General features: G+C 40.4%; 1 protein-coding gene across 1 annotated transcript; it reads left to right on the plus strand.

Moving 5' to 3' along the window:
• Nucleotides 1-13,714: 13,714 nt before the first annotated feature.
• Nucleotides 13,715-18,385, plus strand: LOC109199770 (uncharacterized). Its single transcript, XM_019355101.2, has 4 exons — nucleotides 13,715-13,945; nucleotides 16,522-16,872; nucleotides 17,204-17,536; nucleotides 17,623-18,385. Exons 1-4 carry the CDS (start codon nucleotides 13,909-13,911, stop codon nucleotides 17,748-17,750), a joined length of 849 nt encoding a protein of 282 aa, XP_019210646.1. The 5' UTR covers nucleotides 13,715-13,908; the 3' UTR covers nucleotides 17,751-18,385.
• The last annotated feature ends 4,066 nt before the right edge of the window (nucleotides 18,386-22,451 follow it).

Here is a 22,451-nt window from a genome sequence, read left to right on the forward strand (position 1 = left end):
GTACAAGCTGTTCTTCTTCTGTGGTGGTAAACAGCAGGCTGACATGGAAACATGTGCTGACAGTAAATGTTGCAGCAGCTTCAGTAAATGTTCCTCCTTGAGTTGTGCTCAGTCATGTGGTGGAGAGCTTCAGATGTTCAGAGCAGACACATGAGATCTTCATGGTTTCTGTGCTGATGTGTGTGAGACATGGCCGACTGTGGAGGCTCAGTCTGTCTGTTCTTCTGCTCTTCATCCAACATGTCTGCAGCACTTTACAGGACGCTGCAGACTAGTTACCAAAGAACGAGTCAGGAACACATCAGGAACAAACTGAGACACAATCTGACTGAGACTAGAAGACAAGGAGGGGACAGGGAGGTCATGTGACCATCACAGCTGCTGCTGATGTCATCACGTTGTCCTTTGTTGTCCTCTCAGGTTACAAGGTGGAGGTGGATTCAGGAGTGGAGTCTGTCCGGCTGCCCTGCAAAACTATAGTCCGATTACCCAAAGACGCTAAAGTTGAGTGGAGGGACAATTCCATTTCCAACAGGAAGGTCCATGTGTCTGACCGGGTTGGAGAACAGGACGAGGTTTACAAAGACCGAACAGAGATGAAGAGGAACCTGCTGAAACCTGGAGACCTCAGTCTGACCCTGAAACACCCCACAGACAAAGACACAAACACCTACACCTGCTCCGTCTACAGCCGTCAAGGAGATCGAAGCATCATGATGAAGAAAGTGGAGCTTATTGTGAAAGGTCAGTCATCTGTTTATACTTAGATTCCACGTGTATTTCATATAATGCACATTTGTGACATTTTACACACTAATTTCACTCCATACTTTATCCCCCAAACCAATGAAGGTTCTCAGTGAAGTGAAAATCGTAGAACTTATTGATCAGCAGCTAGTTGGATGAGATATGCTAGCTTAAAGCTGAAGGTTGGTGGTTTGATCTTCTCCAGTCTGCATGGGGCAAGATACTAACATTTTTTGTTCATGTGTGAATCCAGGTTAGTACACAGGGTTCGTACGGGTGCTTGAAATCCTTGAACATGCTTGAATTTTAATGTTGTCTTTTCAAGGTTTGAAAAGTGCTTGAATTTCAGATGTGGTGCTTAGAAGTGCTTGAAAGTGTAACTGTATTTTATTCACCACAAATAACTATCTGATTGAATAGTTTTCTTATCAAATAGAGAAATAAAATGAGTCGCAAAATGTAGAAGCAAAATTTCCCCGCCTGGGCTGCCTTGCGCCTCTGTCTGTTTCAACGTGTGACCCCGCCCCTCCCTCGGACACTCGGAGTGCGCTAACATACCTGCAGGTTGCTGCTTTAATGAGTGTTTGATGGAAAACGACAAGAGCGGAGTTTGCGTTCTCCAGTCGTATGATAGGTGAGTCCTAGTAAATAATTTTCCAGTACGCGTACGTTACACATGCTATTTTTTAAAATTATGATTATTATTTTGCTAGCTATCAAACTCGCTGGAGAAATGATTGAAATGCACTGAGTGTGATGCAGTATGGCAGCGGTATTACGGAATATGCTGTGAACTTAGCTAACATTATTTAGCAGTAATATGAGTTAATTTACTCAAGTGAAAGCTTTAAACATTAGCCCGATACATAACTAGCTAACTTAAGGCTTTCTGATTAACCCTCTGGGGTCGACGGACCCAGAGTCTCCATTTCAACTTGGGTCAAACGTGCAGACTTCAAACTAAATACCAGTTTTTAAATTGTGTTGATAGGTCACGTAAAACCGATGTTTGTTTGTTTGTTTTTTTTCTGAATAAAACAGTGGCGTTTACTCCGGGAAGAAACGGTAAAAACTGCGTTTTCTATGGAGAGTGCTAGCAAATGCCCTTTGCTTGTGAGTGAAAAAAGAAAAGGAAAAAACACTCCTTCCCTATTGGTGGAAAAATGTACCATGTCGACCAATCAAAAAATGATATGGCAACATATGGTATTTGGTTGTTTGGGAAGAGAGGGAAGTTTTAGGAGTGACCGGCGAGAGAGAGCGAGTGAGCGAAAGAGAGAGAGTTTTGATACGTGAGAGATTTGTGACGTTTACCATGTTTGGAGTCTCAAGTTAGTGTGTTGTCTTGTGTAGTTAGTGTGTAGTGTAGTCGTTGTTTTGTTTTGTGTCAGTTCTACTAGTGAACGTCACATTTGCTGCAAAAAAGCCACCAAAGGCAGATTCCAGTGTAAACGCTGAGTGACACACCTGCCGTCAAACCTGCAGGTTTATCCCTGTGCTGTTCTCATCCGTGTTATAGTGGACACAAACTATTTTTTGGAGTTGCATTAATAATTTGTGTGCCTTGTTATTTGATGCAGCACAGCTGATTGTTCTGTAAATAGTTTTAAATGGTTATATAAAAAACTTCTGAGCCTTGGCTGCATTTTTAGGTAAATAGTACCATATAACTTTGTTGTTTGCAAAACTTGTGCATATTTTTTAAAAATGTACAATTTCTATTTGGATTTCAAGTTATGAAAATGATTCGTTAAACATGTTTGTGGTTTTTACAGTCAAAAATATCACTTTCTACTCGTATTTTAAATTTTGTCTGAATTTAGATAAATTGTGCTGATACAGTATGTCAAAATGAGAAAATAACAGATTGGCAAGATAAACAGTTTTTAAAGGTGAAATATAGAGGCCAAATCAAAAGTAGTCAAAAATGGCCAATTATACCCTGGACCCCAGAGGGTTAGAGGCTAAAAGCAAACTTGTCACCAAGTACTGTTTATATTTGTGTGTATTGCTGTAGCTTTTTTGAGTATTAACTTGGTGACTTTGGGTGAAATAATGGTGATATGAGGGACCGATCCATGTGGTCACAAAGAATAGCCACTTGTTTCTGTGCTACCAAAGTTCCCCAGCTTTCATTCAAAATGTGTTTATCGTCAGCACCTGCACATTAAACTACTTAAACATTATAAATGTATTCAAGCTCACACTGAGGCCTGTGGGGCACTATCAGCCACTGAGACAGTACACACATCTGTGTATTTGTATATGAATATTTCATACTTTAAGGCTGCCTGTTTATTTAAGGCAGATGAACAAAATACATTGGAATTGTACATAATAATATCACAGATGATAAATTCAATAGATTTTAAGTAGATGCTTGTGCATTCTTAAAGTCTTATATGCTGAATTGAACTATGTGATGTGTTTAAAGCCTCTCCCAGTCAGTGCTGTTCTCCATGCCTGTCTGACTGTACATGATGTTATTAGCACAAACACTTTAAAGGTGATCATTTAGGACTTCAGCAATAATACAGACAGCAATGTAGTTAGCAATAAAACAGTTTTATAGGGAATTAACTTAAAAAGCAAACAAACAAACAAACAAACATCTGTCTCCTATTTTTGTCACACAGGAAAGAAGCATCAATATCTGATGAGAAGACTTATTTCTTTTTTGGTTTTTCTTTTTTTCAACAGGAGAAGAATATCTCTAACAAGTTGATTTGTTCACATTTTCACATCTTAATTTTTAAGTGAAATGTGTATTTTGAGTTTATACACTATGTATATAAGGCGACCGTTTCCTTTTGCAGTATTTTTGTGTGGTGCGTTTTTCTATGTCTTAACAAAAGGGGAACAAAGGTGTTTAAGTTCACCGAGGATGATTTGTTTTAATGTTCACATGGTCTTACTGAGGTGATGCTAATTGAAACATGCATTCTTTTTTGGGGAGGGCGGGGGGGTGCTGGAAAAGCTAGAAAAGGGACCTTGAAAGTGATTAAAAAGTGCTTGAATTTGACCCTGAAAAAGGCGTATGAACCCTGAGTACAGCAAACCAATAAATGACAGAACCCAGGACCATCCACAAGACTATAATACCCTCTGAAATCTGGGTTTCATTATTATTATGTTGGTGAGATCTGACTCGGAAGCGAGAGTTATAGTATATATATATATATATATATATATATATATATATATATATGTGTGTATATATATATATATATATATATATATGTATATATATGTATATGTGTATATATATATGTATATATATATATATATATATGTGTATATATATATATATAGTCAGATCACCATGGTAACTGATGCTGAACACATCAGCTGGTCTGTAGCAGGTTATGTTCAGAGTTTGAGGCTCACATTGGCTCAAAGTGTCCCATTTTCACTGATTGTTTTGCCGACGACATGCTTCAAGTATGATATGGATCCTCTGCTGAAGGAATCTGCTTTCTATCCACAACCTGCAGTTATAGAGAAACTGTCTGAGTCGCATTGTTGCTGCAATTTACCTGCAACTGCTGATGAAGAAAAACAGGTTTTAGATTTTGTTGATCCAGCTAAAACAAAGAAAGTCTGGATATGTTGATCTTGTTTCATAAGACACCTCTCTGATAATAAGTGCAGTATCATTCTCTTTCAAAGACTGCAAATAAAGCTTTTATTCTAAAATAACACTGATTTCTTAGGAAACTGCTGATTGGACACCAAAGACAAGACTGTCTCAGTGTCAGAGAGGAATCAGTCAAACATGTTTTAACTGCAAATATTTAACTTATTCAGTCAAAGAAAATGTGCTCAGTGCTGGTGCTGGTGTCTGAAGGGCTCATGTTGTGCTTTGTTGTCTTTTCAGTCCCCCAGGTGGAGGTGGTGGATTCAGGTGTAGAGTCTGTCCAGCTGCCCTGCAAAGCCACAGTTAATCTACCTGAAGACGCTAAAGTGGAGTGGACGGACAGTTCACACAGGAAGGTTCACATATGGCAGAACAGACCTGACAACCTTGAAGAACAGTTTGAGTTTTACAAAGATCGAACAGAGATGAAAAACAACCCGCTGACAACTGGAGACCTCAGTCTGACCCTGACATACCCCACTGACTGGGATGGAAAGACCTACACCTGCACAGTCTACAACGGACAGGGAAACACCCTGATGAAGAAGCAGGTGGAGCTTAAAGTCAGAGGTCAGAGAATACTTTGTTTTTCACATGTGCTGTACATAATATCATCATCATCATTCATCATTATTTATTTATATAGCACTTTGGTCTACCAGGTGTGTTTTTAAAGTGCTGTACAATACAAATATAAATATAATAATAAAATAGCAAAAACCAGACATAGCAATAAAATTAATAAAAATGTCAGTTACCCACAGAGTTAAAAGCCAGGGAATAAAAATAGGTTTTTAATAAGGACTTAAAAGCTGGCACTGATGTAGCCTGTCTAATATGGAGAGGAAGGTTATTCCAAAGCATCGGCGCTGCAACAGAGAACAGAAGTTTCAGCCGTGACTTTGGGACCGAAAGCAACAACTGCTCAGCTGACCGAAGGGAACGAATGGGAACATGGGGCTTCAACAAGTCAGACAAATAAACAGGTGCCAGACCATTTAGAGATTTAAAAACGAATAAAAGGACTTTAAAACGGATCCTGAATTAAATTGGAAGCCGGTGTAGAGAGGCCAAAACCGGAGTGATGTGGTCGAATTTCCTTCTGCCAGTTAAAAATCGTGCCGCAGCATTTTGCACTAGTTGCAAGCGTGACAAAGTGTCCTGCCCAACCTCTATTAAAAGAGAATTGCAATAATCTAAACGTGAAGTAATAAAGGCATGAATAACACTTTCCAAGTCACGCTTGGAAAGAAAGGGCTTAACCTTCATTAAACGTCTGAGGTGATAGAATGATGATTTTACCACCCCGTTTACATGGTCATCAAAGGTAAGTGCAGAATCAATTTTTACTCCGAGATTTGTGATCGAACTCTTTAAATGGGAAGTCAAAGCTGCAAGATCAACATCTGGAGCGTGAGAAAAACGATTTGGGCCAAATAAGATTCCTTCCGTCTTCCGATCATTAAAATTTAAAGTTTTTTGCCATCCATGCTTTAACTTCACTAAGGCAGTCAAGCAGAGGTCGACTTGGGAGACTATCAGAATGACTAAAAGGTAAATAAAGCTGGCAGTCATTTGGATATAGATGGAATGGCACTTTATGTTTCCGGAAAAGGCAAAAGGTACAGTGAAAACAATAATGGCCCAAGAATAGATCCCTGTGGCACACCCCAAAGCAGAGGGGCCACAGACGATGAAGCTGGCCCCAACTTAACACAAAAGGTCCTATTTAAGAGATAGGACTTTAACCACAGAAGTGCCGAACCAGAAATTCCCACACAGTGCTGTAAGCGGGGGATCAGCAAATCATGATCCACTGTGTCGAATGCAGCGGTCTTGTCCAACAAGACCAGCACTGCATATTTACCACAGTCTGTCGCTATCAGAATGTCATTCATAACTTTTATGAGGGCTGTCTCCGTACTGTGAAAAGGCTTAAAGCCGGACTGAAAGATTTCTGACAATTGAGAGTCATTCAAATAGTCCATCAACTGAGTATAAACAGTTCCTTCCCAGAATCTTACTCAGAAAGGGAAGCTTAGAGATGGGTCTAAAATTTGACATGACTGAACTGTCTAAGCCTGGTTTCTTAGGTAAAGGATGTATGACTGCATGCTTAAACTCCCTAGGTACTTGACCAGACAAAAGGCTAGTATTAATAATGTTCAGAATGTGTGGTCCGATGGTAGGAAATACCTTTTTGAGAAAATGGGGAGGAACAACATCATTTGGAGAGCCACACGGTTTAGCATTCAACACAAGTTTCTCTAAGTCAGATAAAACAATTGGTAGAAAAGCAGAGAACAAACCTGAGCAAGAACCATGCATGGCTGGGTCAGCAATAGAGTCGGAGGTCTCAAACTAGCAACCTTGTCCACAAAATAATTAAAAAACTTATTGCACCGCAGAAGAGTGCAAAGGAACATTGCCTTCTGTATTAAGTACAGAATTTATAGTGTTGTATAGAACACAAGGGTTATGCGAGCTGGCAGCAATAAGTTGGGAAAAATAGGAGTGCTTGGCAGCCTTTACTGCTCTCTGATAGACTTTCCAGGTAGTCTTAAGAGCTTCCAGAGAGATATACAGCCTATCCTTTTTCCACAGTCTTTCACATCTTCTACATTCTTTTCTAGCGGTTCTGGTAAAATCAGTTAGCCAAGGACTAGCCTTTGGCTTGCATTGTCTGAATCTTAAAGGAGCGACAACGTCGAGGACAGATTTACAAGCAAAATCCAAATAAGATGAACAAAATTAAACAAAATTAAAAGAGTTCACTAAGTCCAGAAAGTCCTTGGCCAGGGGCTTCCCCGGGCAGCAGACGTGTATATTAAAATCACCAAGCAGAAGGATCTGGTCATACCGTGATGCACAGTCAGCAAGAAACTCTGAGAACTCAGATAAAAACTCCTTATTATATTTCAGGTGCCGATAAACAATCGCACACAACAGCGAAGACGGGTGGCCCAGTTCGCACAAACAGAGTTCAAAACTGGTGTGGCGTGTTGATGGGGATAGCTGCTTAAAGTCAAGATGTGCCTTAAAAACAACAGCTAGCCCTCCTCCGCAGCCAGAAACTCTCGGAACACTAAAAAAGGCACAGCCAGCTGGCAATAATTCAGAAAAGGCACTTAACTCACCGGATGGAATCCAAGTTTCAGTCAAGCAAAGAAAATCCAGCGCATGGGAAGAGAAAAATTCCTTCAAAATGAATGTCTTATTTGCCACCGATCTGGCATTAATTAAACCCAACCTGAGAGGAATTGGGTCGGGAGCTTCTGAGGCAGTAACAACCAGATCCATAGGTCGGAGGTTTGCTCGGTCAACTCCACACCAACGCAGATGTCAGAGAGGAGGGGATTTTGCAGAACCCTTCTCGAGAGATCCCACAACAGGAACCAAACAGGAGTCCACCGGGTCCAAGGCACGCAACGGCACCAAGAGTTGCAGGCAGGATCGACAAATGGAGCGAAGCTCATGAGGAAAACAAGAAATCCTAAATCTCAGCTTGACGAGGCGACCTCCACGGTTACCGCGTCTCCTGCGTCGCTTCCGCACATCCAGTGGCAATGGTAAGGAACGCCAGTGTGGTGGTGTTACTTCCAAATAGGGAGGCAGAAAGCATTGGTTGTCATTTCCAAACCGAGCTAAAACTTGGGTAGATAAACCTATTTCCAATAATGTCTGGCGATCATAAAACAATGTAGGGCTGACATGTTGCACAAAATTAACTAAAAGCAATAAAATAAAACAAATAAAAGAGAGTGACAGACAGCGTGCCAAACACACAGGCGCCATCTTTTTACTGGACGTATCACATCTTTAACACAAATTTAATGCCATACTTTATGCTCCTAACAACTAGATTTCCTCAGTGAGTTAGGAAAGGTAGATCTTACTGATCAGCAACAGTTTGCAGATCGATCAGCATGAAGCTGAAGGAGAATCTGTCAGAGAAATGCACCAATTAAGAATAACACTGTACAGCAACAAAAAAGGTGTCAGTCACCAGTGATACTAAGAAAAATGCTGTTTATTAATCTCATGTGAGAGGGAAGAAATACAGTGTCAACTCAGAGATATTATCCCTCACAGCTTATGTTGTGTTTGTTTTCCTCTCAGTCTGTCAGGTGCAGGTGGAGGAGGGTGCGGAGTCTGTCCACCTGCCCTTTCAAACCACAAAAGACCTGCCTGCAGATGCTAAAGTGGTGTGGTGGGACATTCATGACAGAAAGGTCCATGTGTATTCAGACCAGCCTGGAGAACAGGACCAGGTTTACAGGGACCGAACAGAGATGAATAACAACCCGCTGACAACTGGAGACCTCAGTCTGACCCTGAAATGCCCCACAGAGAGAGACAGTGGGACTTACAGATGTAAAGTCTACGGGAAAACCAGCAGATACAAAAAAGTGCAGCTCAGAGTCAAAGGTTTGTTTGTTTGTTTGTTTGTTTGTTTGTTTGTTTGTTAGTTTGTTTCTTAGTTCCTGTCTGACTGTGTTGTGTCTCCTCTGCAGGGAGAGTTCAGGTCCAGGATCAAACAGGGGACATCAGGAACAGAAGCAGCTCCATTGATCCGACTCCTCTGATGGCTGATCAATCAGTTTGATCTGTGTGTTCTTTGATTATTGATCAGTGATGTCAGAGTGGAGTCAGTGTGATGTTGTTGTTGTGTGTTTGAGACTTTTAGTGTCCATGAAGGTCTCTGCTGCCGTAGATCCTCTGAACTGTGACAGAGGTCTCACTCTGGAGGAAACATCACAACTTCTTCATGCTATTTACAGCAGTTGAGATTATTTATTATTGATTATGTTTTGCATTTTTATGCTGATAGAGAATGTTTTAAAAAAATATCTGTAGTGTCACATTAATGTAAGCGTGCCCTCACTTCAGTCATAAAACCTTTTCATAGTGTAAAAGTATTAAAGTTGTTTGTCTCAAACTGACCTGTGACCAGCTCCACTCAGTATGAGCTGTTCACTGTTTCTCTTTGTTTATTGGTTGGATCTGCACAGGGACTACAGATGAGGCCAAGTCATATATTTTTACATTCTATATTTTTATAATGATAAACTGTGAAATATTTTTTTAAGGTTTTATCTGATCAGTATTCTTCTGTGGTGTTTCTGATGCGTCTGATGTGTTTGAGGCTGAATGTGGGCTTCAGGAAATTTCAATTTAAGATGTTTTTTAAACTTTTTAACATCTCAGAGAATTAAAATTAGGGCAATTCTAAAAAGTTAGACGGAAACTTTCCCTGGGTGGAGACCTTCATTACCCGTGGGAGCCGCACCTGGGTAATTCACAGACCACGCCTGCAACCTGTTGCAGTTAACTCAGTCCAATCACTGGTCATCTCTGCTACTAGTGATGGCCAAAATGAAGCTTTCTGAAGTTTGTATTGAAAAACGGTTCATTACTCGAAGCTTTTCAACACAGTCCTCTCTGGTGACATCTGGTGGCCAAAAATACAAAGAGCAGGTTGAATCTGCAAATAAAACAAACTGCTTTATTAAGATTACCCACTCTACAGAGCGGAGTTCTGTTGTGTTGCTTTGAACGTGTATTTTGAAAATTGTTGTTTATTTATTTAATAAATAATTTTAACCAATAAACTTTCCTTGGTTAAACATGCGCCATGGCGTGGTCTTTCTTTACTTCTTGATGTTGGTAAATACAATAAGTGAAAAATACATATAATATACATATATTAATGTACAGCACATTATGGAGTGTGCCTCTGCTGTGAGGTCCTGCCTCCATGTACTTGGGCAATTAATGACTGGACACTGACACGAGCAACTGGAGACCTGATGGTCCGACAGGCGTTCCTGTTATACTTCTTTATAATCCATGTGAAGTCCTCTGCTTGGGTCACTGTGCAGTTGGTGTGTTTTAATGTAAATTCTTTGTCGACCCGTGTGCTCGGCGTGATGAAGACATTTACGTCAGACCTGAGTGGACCTGAGAGGCAGGATTTGAACTTCAGTGAGGTTTTGTCAAGGTGTTCTGGAAACAACAGTTCTCTAGAAAAGTTTCTTGGAAAACAGTGAAGCTCCATCAATCTGCAATCAGCAAGAGCCTCTATAGTTTTATACACACAGTCCATTGTGAAAAACTACATATACAAATATTTCTATATGAAATACAAATTCTTTAGAACAAAAAGATTCCTCCTTTTATTGATTTATGTTATATAAGATAGTTTCACTGTCATTTTTTTTATCTCTTTTGTTCCTTATTTGCTGTCAGAGGACTTAACTCTGCTGGTGTTGCTGCTGAAAAAAGTCAGAGACCACGAAGCCAGCTGCTGTTGTAGTCAAGAAGTCGCCTGTGAGCTGTGATACTGATATCTGTTAAGTCTGACACTGGCTGTGAATACACGGTCACATAAACAGACATAATGTTTTGTTTTCAACAGTGGAATATGAATATTGCACAATTCTTTGTAGACCAATGTTTTTCAGATATTCACAGACACATGCTTCTTCTTAATAATGACTTCAACCAATCAAACTAACAGTTATTAATGTTACTGAACAAATATCGTTCCAAATGAAGCTACAGCAACATTTTTACAGCTTAAAATAAAATGACTCTCCTTCATTTAAGTTTACATGCAAACATCAATAATCTAAACTCATTGCTGCCGTCATATACTTGAAGAAAACTATAATAATAAAATAATAATAAGTTTAATATGAAATATTTGGATAATTTAACAAAGGTTTCAGTCCCACACTGAGGGTTTTTCTTACATTTAAAAAGTTGTTTGTTTAACCTGTGAAAACAAAAAAACAAAAAAAAAAAACATCTGTGAATCCAGATTTTGGTTTTTCTTTCTCTTATCAGCACTTAAGGTTTAGGTGACGTCTCACTTAGTGTCTGTAGCCAAAAATCACATCTGAACAAAGAGGATGCTGAACATTTCATTCATAGTTTCACTTTCTTTCAGCCTGAAGCTGCCTCACCCTCACAGCTGAATGTGAATCTGAAGCTCCCGTCAGAGGTGGGAGTTTAGCAACTAGTCCATGTCACAATGGGCACATGGCACGCACACAGGCTGGCCAGACGATACAAATCTTAGTGACATCTGTTCCTTTGGAGGAAAGCTCCAAGTTTGTTCCATCTGTGTCTAAGATCTTGTGAATTATTCTTGTGATAGGGCGAATCTCTTCTCTTCATCGTCGTCTGACTCTTGAAATTAAGAATAACAGTACTCTCTTTCAGGGTGTTCTGTCTCTAAATCATCAGTTTTTCCTTTTATGGTCCCAGAAAATCTCCCATTCACTCTCATTGCCACAGATCCACTGTGGTTCTTCTTCTTGCTTCTTCTGGCTCTTCTGTTTTGTTCTGAAATCTCATGTTGTTTTAGCCACTTATACTTTTTCTCTTTTTCTGGGATTCTTTGTGCCTCAGTGTAGTCTCTGACGATTGATGAGTGATGGGTCTTTCTCCATTCTACCATTGGGGGCATGTCCACCAAAGATAATGCTCCTGATGATAGAGTGATAAAGTTGTTTAACCTCCATTCGCCAACAAAGCTGAATATAAAAGAAGAGCCATAGATGCAGCCTCTACAGATGCTGGTCTGGCTTCAGTCACCTTGAGACTCTGAGTTTGTGTTTTATGATGCTGCCTCTTCCCTTTAATTATTTATTATTATGTTTTACATTTTTGTGCTGATAGAGATTTTTTTCAAAAAAAAAAGTTTATAATTGAACAAAGATATCTTGTATCATGTAATATATTAATTTTACTACATGAAAGAAAAACACAAGCGTGCCTTCACTTCAGTCATAAACCCGATCATAGTGTAAAAGTATTAAAGTTGTTTTATGTTTTACTCAAACTGACCTGTGACCAGCTGTTTCTCTTTGTTTATTGGTTTGTTTACCTTATGAAAACTTGATAAGGTGTTGTTCTTCTTCTGTGATGCTTTTGATGCTTCTGATGTGTTTGGGGCTGAATGTGGGCTTCAGGAAAGTTTGATTTAAGACTTTTTAAAAAAAAAAACTTCATAACATCACAGAGAATAAAAATTTGGGCATTTTAAAAAAGTTAGACAGGAACTTTGGTGTGTATGTCTATGTGTTGATTCTGTCCTGAGGGCATTAAATGATTTAGTGCCTGCAGAAACAAACTGTCTCACACAAAACATCTTCTTCCATTACACCAATTGGATCAGATTAAAACAGTTTGTGCTGACAATAAAAATAAATAACTCCCATGAGATTCATTGTTACCTGTTTCATCAGTTAAAACTAACAGCTTATGTTTAATAATTGAGAGTTATATTTGCTTTTACTGAAGTCAGTTTCTTTGCATAATAAGAATATTATCAGTGGTGCCTGGTGATGACCACACTGAGCTTTTTTCCCTATACTTGCATAAATCACTGTCCTGTTTTCCTCAGTGATCCTCGTGGCCTCAGAACAATCCTGCTGTGCAGCTCTCTGCAGTTGTCCTGTGAAAGCAGCAGATCCATAATGCAGACTTCTGTTTGTGTTGATAGAAGCTCTGAGAACTGTTTTTTCACAGTCCACACGGAGCTGTTTAGTGTCCACTTCAGGAGTGATGGCTGCCACTAGTGCCCTGCTTACCTGACCTCTGCTGGATTGTTGGTTCAGTCCACATAACACCAGGTTATCGTGTCAGGCCTTTATTTGACATGAACCCACAGAGACTTTAAATCAGCAGGAATCCAGATGAAGCCCTGAAACAGCAACATGACCTCATTGATGGGCAGCTACCTTGGTGATGAGGCAGACGACAACATGCTGTCTCCAAAACAGGAGAAGTCATAGAAACCTGTCTGTGGCTGTGTATCCAGCGCAGGGCCATGGTATGTATGCAGTATGTGGGCAGGGTGAAATGTACTGCAGTGCTCCTTTTCACACTCCACAGGTTATCAGGTATGTTGGAGTTTCTCCACCTCAGTATCAGGCTCAGAGCTGCTGAATCCCAAACTCTGCTCCTGTCATAAAGGCCACCTGGTGAATAATTCCTCATATCCTGTATCTGATTGATCTGTGGGAATGTGTCGATTTTAAACTTGAAAGATCAGCAAATATCTGACCTCACAGTTTCCTCCCTCTCTTTTCACACATGCAGTGTTTCAGATATTTATAAATACAATCTTCTGAATATTAGCTTCTGCTAATTAGGCTAAAAGTAAAGTGTGACAAAACTAAGTCTCTTTCATTTTAGTAAAAGAACATCAACAAACTTATCTGATAAGAGGAGGAGTTCAGTTTCCTCATGGTTTCAAACCTGTTTATCCACTTTTCTGTTAGCCACGCCCCCACAGGTGAACCAGCAAATCACAGCCTCCGTCTTTACAAACGTCTGATCTGTGGCCGGCCGGACTTCATTCCACAGATGTGCTTTAACAAAGTGTGAAGCTGAACTCTGTGACAGTGTGAGCAGTGTGAGAGTGTCAGTAGATGATCAGCAGAGGAAAGTGAGAGCTGCTGTGAGCTGATGTCCTGAAGGGCTTTTAAAGAGTCTCTGAGTTTGACAGGAACATGAAGATGTTTGTGGTGTTTGTGATCCTCCTGCACGGTAAGTACACCTTCCTCTCTCTGCTCTCATCATCATCTCTCTCTCTTTAATGTGTTGAAGTGCAGCAGGAGGAGATTTCCATCAAACACTGGATTCTGATTCAGATCAAATAATACGACTGCTGGAAGTTTCAATAACTACGTACTTCATCAAAAATGTTCATAGTTTACCATGCTTCAGTTTAGCTCTTTGTTCATCAAGTTTAGTTCTCTCACATGTTTGGTTACAGTGTTGTCCTGTGCAGTTTCAACAGGAGCTATTTTCTTCAATACGACTGCTTCAGCTGTTTTTACTTCAATTTCTCTTTAACTCTTCACACATTAGCTTTGATTAGCTTCATGAGTCATTTCTAGTCTGCCTACATCAGTGTAGAAACATTTATACATATGCAAAATAAACTGTGCCCATTAAGATTCAACTGGTTCAGACTTAAAAACTGAACCTTTATTACAGTCTTTGTACACATTGGCAGCTGGAGACCTGATGGTTTAACAGTTGATCCTGTTATAGTTCCTTAAAATGTTAAATGTAAATAGTCAGTGGACATCTGTGTGTTCACCATGTAATGAAGAGATTTATGTCAGGTCTGAGTGGACCTGAGAGCCAGGATTAGAGGGTTAATGAGGTCCGGTCAGGTTTAACTCTGAGTTCACAATAATATGAAGTGATCCACTTCTTACCAGGTTCAGGAGTAGAGATAAAAGTTATCTGGAAAACAGTGAATCTCCATCAACCTGCAAACAGCGAGAGCCTCTATGGTTTTTATAGAGTCCACACTGAAAAATTAAAGATTATTTATTTTTTATATGGAATATAGATTCTAAATAACAGCGTAATCCGTCATCGTATTGATTTATTTTACATAAAATCAGCTTCATTATTATTTTTCATCGCTTTTGTTACTCATTTGCCGTCGGAGGATTGAACTCTGCTGGGTCAGAGAGCACGGTACCAGCTGCAGTCACACTCGGGCATCCCTCTGTGAGCTGTGATACTGACATCTGTTAACTCTGACACTGCGTCTGAATACACGATCACATAAACAGACATACATGATGTTAGTTTTATTATTTGTAGACCGACGTTTTTGAGATATTCGCACATACATGCATTTTTCTGAATAATAACTTCAACCAATCAAACTAACAGTTATTAATTTCCCTTATTGGTCCAAACAAAGTTACAGCAACGTTTTTACAGATTAAACTAAAATGATTCTCCTTTATTGACGTTTACCTGCAAACATCAATAATCTACACTCATTGCTGCCATTAAGTATTCACACATGTAATAGAAGAAAACAACAACAATAATTATTATTATTATAATAATACATTTAAAATGAAATATTTGAATAATTTAACAAACGCTGAATCCAGTTTTAAAGTATGAACATAGATAAAAAGGTTTCAGTCCCACATGGGTGGGGGGTAAATTAAATAAGTTATTTATTTAACCTGTTAAACCCCCCAAAACAAAGAAAAAAACATCTGTGAATCCAACTTTTGGTTTTTCTTTCTTTTATCAGCACGCGAGGTTTAGGTGACGTCACGGTTAGTGTGCACAGCCAAAAATTACATCTGAACAAAGACGATGCTGAACATTTCATTCATAGTTTCACTTTCAGCTGCATCATCCTCACAGCTGGATTTTGCCTCAGGTCAAAATAATCAAAAACGAAAATACAAAGATGCTTCTAGTTAATATGGACGATATATAAAACACAATCAATAAAATGTCCACCAGACAGCACTCACTGGTTTCTTGACTCTGATTTCTGTGAAGCTTCAGTGTTAACATTTTCACCACTTCTGTGTTGTCTTTTCGGTATTTTTTTTGTGTGTTTTTTGGTTTCTTTTGTTCTTTGAACCCACATTACTGCGCCACACATGTTGCCTCCACAGCTTTAAGTTATTACACTTAAACTTTGTTAAAAATATGTTTTAAACTGGAACACTTAGAAAACTAAAGTTCATCAAACCGAGTCAACAGCAGAGAAATCTGACTGTGCTTCAACACAACAAAAACAAAAAGCATTTTAAAAATGTAGCTGCTGATCCACTTTAATGTCGTCTGAGCAGAGAATCGCTTTTGCTTTGCTGTGAACTGTACAGCACAGAGACGTGAAGACTCATTAATTGGTATTTAGAGAATTCAGACTGCTTTGCTCCTTCAGTCTCACTTTACTTAGTGAAAAACATTTACAATGGATCATTTATTTCCCAATGATACTGTCTGTATTCACCCATTGAAAATGGACGTGGATGGTGCTGTTGATTGGCTGCAAGCTGACTGGTTGACATGTGTGCCAGAATAGGGAAGCAGCAGCGCTCACCAGGAGAAAGATTTAAAAACATGCAGAAAGGGGCTGCAGTCACACCTGACACTGTTCTTTTCACTCTCTTTGGCTGGTTGACGGTACAACAACAGCACAGACAGAAGTGACCCACAGACTGACCACTGCCTCCATCTTTTATTGGTTTCTGAAGATAGTGTTAGTTAATAGTCCAACCTTTCAACACTATGTCAAACCCACAACATTCATTTGATTTGTGTTACTGTCTCTGTCTTTGCAGTTTCCCAGCATGCTCTGGCTGTGGTGGTGGAGGTGAATGAGGGGGAAAGGTCGGTCCTGCTGCCCTGTCTTTTCTCAGGTCCTATACCTGAGGACAATGCCACAGTGATGTGGAATCGCAGTGACCTTGATCCCAAATCTGTACACCAACGAGGCAAAGGAGGAGACGATGTTGGAGGACAAAACCAGCGTTACAAAGAACGTACATCAATGAATCGTTACGCTTTCATCACAAAGGACTTCAGCCTCACTCTGAGGAAACCCACGAAGACTGACAGCGGCAACTACACCTGCTCCATCAGCAATGGAAGACAAGAACGGCCACTCAGAGACATCCAGCTAAAGGTCAAAGGTCAGCAAAAACTCCAGCAACTGATGTAATTTATGGTCATAAGTCAGTACTGTATACAAAGGTCAGAGGTCAAACGAAAAAACAATTTCCATCGTTTTCATTCAGCTTCTGGTCAGAGGAGAGTTCATGTCAGGGAGGTCAAACACACACACGTCTGTACATATATTTATAACTGCCAGCTGCTTTTTACACATCACTCAACATGAAACAAAAAGACCCAGAGAATATTTTTATTAATGGTTTCTGGACAGAGTCAGAGGTCATGAAGTGTAGATATCGAGCTATGCTCCCGTAGTCCTATAGTTGATATTGCTGTTTCTTGTCCTCTCAGACCAGCAGGTGGAGGTGAAGGTGAGGGAAGGGTCACATTCTGTCATCCTGCCCTGCAAAACAACACCTGACCTGCCTGAAGGCACCACAGTGGAGTGGACTCGCTCTGACCTTGGACTCATGACAGTCCATGTGTATGCAAACGGAAATGATAACCTTATGATTCAGGATGAAGTTTACAGAGACCGAACGAAGATGAATCAAGACCTGCTGAGAACTGGAGACCTCAGTCTGACCCTGAAACACCCCACAGAGAGAGACAGTGGAGGATACATCTGCACCATCTACAGGGACAAAGATATCCTGACACAGAAAGTCGTGCTGCAGGTCAAAGGTCAGAAATCTAGATACAGGTCAGAGGTCAATATTGTGAACAGAGGTCAGAGATCAGAAGTCACATTTTTTAATGTTTCTCCACAGAACCATTTCCATCCTGGGCCACAGCTCTCATAATTCTCCTGGTTCTTCTTGTGGTTTCTGGAGGCCTTTTATATCCTTTCAGGCACTATTTCATGCCAGGTGAGTGTCTCCTACTACACTACCCATAATGCCGATGGTTAGCAGGTGTCCTCTGGTGGCTCCTTGACTGCGGCTCACACAAACTTGTTCCGGAAGCTGAAAGAGTTGAGAGTTACAAACAGCTGATACAGAGAGCTGAAGAGAAACTTCCAGGTTTGTTCCTGTCAGTCAGAAAACCTCCTTCAGACTCAATCATTGATCAGTGAAACAGCTCCACAACATGACTTTACTAAACAGTGTGTGTGCTTCACTGCATTGATCTGACACATAGGCTGCATGTGGACAAGCTGTTCTTCTTCTGTGGTGGTAAACAGCAGGCTGACATGGAAACATGTGCTGACAGTAAATGTTGCAGCAGCTTCAGTAAATGTTCCTTCTTGAGTTGTGCTCAGTCATGTGGTGGAGAGCTTCAGATGTTCAGAGCAGACACATGAGATCTTCATGGTTTCTGTGCTGATGTGTGTGAGACATGGCCGACTGTGGAGGCTCAGTCTGTCTGTTCTTCTGCTCTTCATCCAACATGTCTGCAGCACTTTACAGGACGCTGCAGACTAGTTACCAAAGAACGAGTCAGGAACACATCAGGAACAAACTGAGACACAATCTGACTGAGACTAGAAGACAAGGAGGGGACAGGGAGGTCATGTGACCATCACTGCTGCTGCTGATGTCATCATGTTGTCCTTTGTTGTTCTCTCAGTTTACAAGGTGGAGGTGGATTCAGGGGTGGAGTCTGTCCAGCTGCCTTGCAAAGCTATAGTCAGATTCCTTAAAGACACTAAAGTGGAGTGGGAGGACAAAAACAACAGGAAGGTCCATGTGTATCAGAACGGACGTGACCAACGTGGAGAACAGGAACAGTTTTACAGAGATCGAACAAAAATGAAGAGAAACGCTCTGAAATTTAGAGACGTCAGTCTGACCCTGAAACATCCCACAGATGACGACAACTCCACCTACACCTGCACCATCTACAACAGGGAAGGAAATGTGCTGAAGAAGAAACAAGTGGAGCTCCATGTCAGAGGTCTGAACATAGTTTTGTACAATAAACATATTTTCTATTTGACACTGTTTTCCCATCATACTTCAGCCTCTTGGTGAATTCAAGCTCTCAGTGGTTTAGAAAGGCAGAGCTTATTAATCAGCAGCAAACTGGATGAGATAAATCATCATAAAACTGAAGGATTGTTTATTAGCTCACTTATAAAATGGTTCATATAGTGACAAGACTGGAAATGAAGTCATTAGAAATGATGAAACTAAAACATATTAAAGATTTCTACATGAAACTTTAAGTTTAAGTTTAAGCCATTAAACAGTCTCTCTCTGCTTTGACTCTGTCTCTGACACTGAAGTGAAGCAGAGCACCTTGATATCAATGGAGTCATTGATGAATTCTATTGATTATTTTGTTTTTCTTTAAGTAGAGCTCCAGAGGTCATGAAAGAATAAATCTTGTCATAGAGAAGCCTTATTTGGTTTGGCCCCACTGTTTATGTTCAGTGGGGCAATGGGACATGTTTTAGACTGGAACCAGTCAAACATTTCATTGAAAATATTTAATTTGAACCAGTCAAAACATGCTCAGAGTTGCTTCAGTTTTTACAACTCATGTTGTGTTTGTTGTCCCCTCAGTCCCCCAGGTGGAGGTAGATTCAGGGGCGGAGTCTATTCTGCTGCTATGCAAAACTACAATAAACCTGCAAGAAGTTGCTAAAGTGGAGTGGAAGACCAGATTCAACAGGAAGGTCCACGTGTATGAGAACAGATCTGACAAGAGTAAAGATCAGGACCACCGTTACAGAGACCGAACACAGATGAACCTGAGAACTGGAGACTTCAGTCTGACCCTGAAATATCCCACAGACTGGGACACAGACACCTACACCTGCACCGCCTACAGCAGGGAGGGAAACATCCTGCTGATGAAACAAGTTGAGCTGAAAGTCAAAGGTCAGTGCTGTTTTGTGTGTGTGAGCTGCTGACGCCATTGAAATTTGAGAATATGTAATAACTCCAACTGTACATATCTTATCTATTTAACACATTTATTGCTCATCATTGGTTGTATTTATTGTTTAACAGTTCCTCTTAGTATCCAACATCATTTTTCATAGATCGCTACAACGTAGTGGTCACAGACCTTTAGGTCCTACTGACCGACAACCCCTGACACTAATTAAATGTGCCTACCTTAAATACTGTCCCAAAAAGACATATCATAGTGTAAAGCCTGGCCCCTAATTGTAAAGGCTACCAGACTTGGCAATTCTAATTATAATGAAAATAAGAAACTACCAATAAAGTCTATTTTAGGCACACAGAACCAAACCAAAGCCCTCGTACTGCAGGAGAATCTATAAAAAAAATTATATCTCCAGGTTTTAGATTTTGATCTACTTCTGTCCTTAATCCTTCTCTACAACTCTAAAAGCCTGCTGCTGCTACAGCTCATGTTGTCTTTGTTGTCCTCTCAGTCCGTCAGGTGGAGGTGGATTCAGGGGCGGAGTCTATCCAGCTGCCCTTCAAAACCTCAAAAAACCTGCCTGAAGAAGCTGAAGTGGTGTGGAGGGACAGCAATGACAGGAAGGTCCACGTGTATAAGAACGGCTCTGATCAGCCTGAAGAACAGGACCAGGATTACAGAGGCCGAACAAAGATGAATGAAGACCTGCTGAAAACCGGAGACCTCAGTCTGACCCTGAAATACCCCACAGATGGAGACAAAGGAGGATACAGCTGTAGAGTCTACGGGAAGGTCCAGAGATACAAAAGAGTGCTGCTCAGAGTCAAAGGTTTGTGTGGTTTCCATGTAGTGGGGTGCGAGGCAAATACTGATGTAATTATAGCAAAAGGGGTGTTGTAGTTCTTTGTAGTTTATAGGCTCTATAAGAGGAATATCTGAAGAACATAAACTGTAAATAATGTTACCACAGCACCAGTATATGAAGTGAAATCAACGTCATCTTTAACTGTGAAGAACAGTTTGCTCTAAACTGGAACAAATTACAGAGAAATGGACCAACAGTGAAGTCCAAGCTGTGTTAGAGATCCAGGCATGCACACACACACAGTGTAAACACAGTGAAACTACAGAGTACTGTGAGGAGGTACAAAAGCTCCTCCTTCTGTTCAACTCAGAAAACCACTGCTGCTACTGTCTCTACAACTAATGTTTTGTTTGTTGTCCTCTCAGACTGTCAGGTGGAGGTGGATCAAGGGGCGGAGTCTGTCCAGCTGCCATTTAAAACAACAGAAAACCTGCCTGAAGATACCAAGGTGCAGTGGATGGTCAGTGGTGATCGGAAGGTCCATGTGTTTAAGAACGGCTCTGATCAGCCTGACGAACAGCACCAGGATTATAAAGACCGAACGAAGATGAATGAAGACCTGCTGAAAACTGGAGACCTCAGACTGACCCTGAAACAGCCCACAGAGAGAGACAGTGATGAATACAGATGTGAAGTCGACGGGGAGGTCAAGAGAAACAAAACAGTGCACCTCAAAGTCAAAGGTTTGCTTTTGTCTCTGTGTGTTTACATGTTTTGACATCTTTGTGAGGACACAAACCTGGCATACTACAATACTTGTGGGGTCTAACGGTCACTTGTGGGGACAAAATGCCCCTTCCAACGAGCTCGAAGGCATTTTTGAGTCTCAAAATGTGGTTTAAGTGTCAATGTAGCTGCAATCTTCAGTCCTTCATTTCCGCTTCTGCAGGACATAAAGTTTCTGACTCGTGATTTTCTAACATAGCTTGTATGCCACTGAACTGAAAACTGCAAAACAAATATCTCCAGTTGGAGCCCAGTTTGTATTTTCCTGATATTATACCAAAAACAACTATAAACAGCAATGGTTAGAAAACTGTTGCTCCTGATTACTTGCCTAACCTTTCATCAACTCGTGGCAGCTCAATACGACCACTTTTACGATGCCTACCAACACTTTAAAATCCCACAATAGATTAATAAATCAGAAACAATTTACAGAGCATAATATAGCAGATTACAACATAAAATAACCAAGATTAAAATTAGAAACAGTGGTTTTGGGAAAGCATTATGTCAATGCCATGTCCCCACAATGATGTAAATACATACAAACGTGTTTGTGTGCGTGTGTCTGACTGTCTTGTGTCTCCTCTGCAGGGAGAGTTCAGGATCAAACAGGACAACCAGAAGCAGCTCCATTGAGCTCTCCTCTGATGGCTGATCAATCAGTTTGATCTGTGTGTTCTTTGATTATTGATCAGTGATGTCAGAGTGGAGTCAGTGTAATGTTGTTGTTGTGTTTGAGACTTTTAGTGTCCATGAAGGTCTCTGCTGCCGTAGATCCTCTGAACTGTGACAGAGGTCTCACTCTGGAGGAAACTCTCAGCACTTTCCAGCAGCTCCTCCATCATGGAGGACGTTCCCTCACTGTAACAGGTGGAGGAGAGAGGAGAGGAAGCACAGGTGGATCCTCTGAGGAAGACATTATTCTGTTAAATGAGAGGAAACACAAAGATATAATTGCATTGTCTGAGTCCAATCAGATCTGTTTTCATGTGTACCTCAGTGTGATTGTTTATGTTTATCTTTTGTATATTGTATAGAGTCGTGTGATCTGCCCCAGCATGACAAATGTAAATAATTTTATTATAATCAGGCAGATGTAGTTATCTTATATTTATATTAATGCCCTTTAACGTGCTGTCCCTGTTCAGTGAACACAATAAAAATACC

This window comes from Oreochromis niloticus, unplaced genomic scaffold (genome assembly GCF_001858045.2).
Source record: "Oreochromis niloticus isolate F11D_XX unplaced genomic scaffold, O_niloticus_UMD_NMBU tig00001668_pilon, whole genome shotgun sequence".
NCBI classification, from domain to species: domain Eukaryota; kingdom Metazoa; phylum Chordata; class Actinopteri; order Cichliformes; family Cichlidae; genus Oreochromis; species Oreochromis niloticus.

What these genes read in the sequence shown, in the direction of transcription:
- LOC109199770 (XM_019355101.2), top strand. Translation starts at nt 13,909, where the DNA reads ATGAAGATGTTTGTGGTGTTTGTGATCCTCCTGCACG. An exon ending in GTTTGTGATCCTCCTGCACG is followed by an intron (nt 13,946 to 16,521) that starts GTAAGTACACCT and finishes CTGTCTTTGCAG; the next exon opens with TTTCCCAGCATGCTCTGGCT. An exon ending in AGTCGTGCTGCAGGTCAAAG is followed by an intron (nt 17,537 to 17,622) that starts GTCAGAAATCTA and finishes GTTTCTCCACAG; the next exon opens with AACCATTTCCATCCTGGGCC.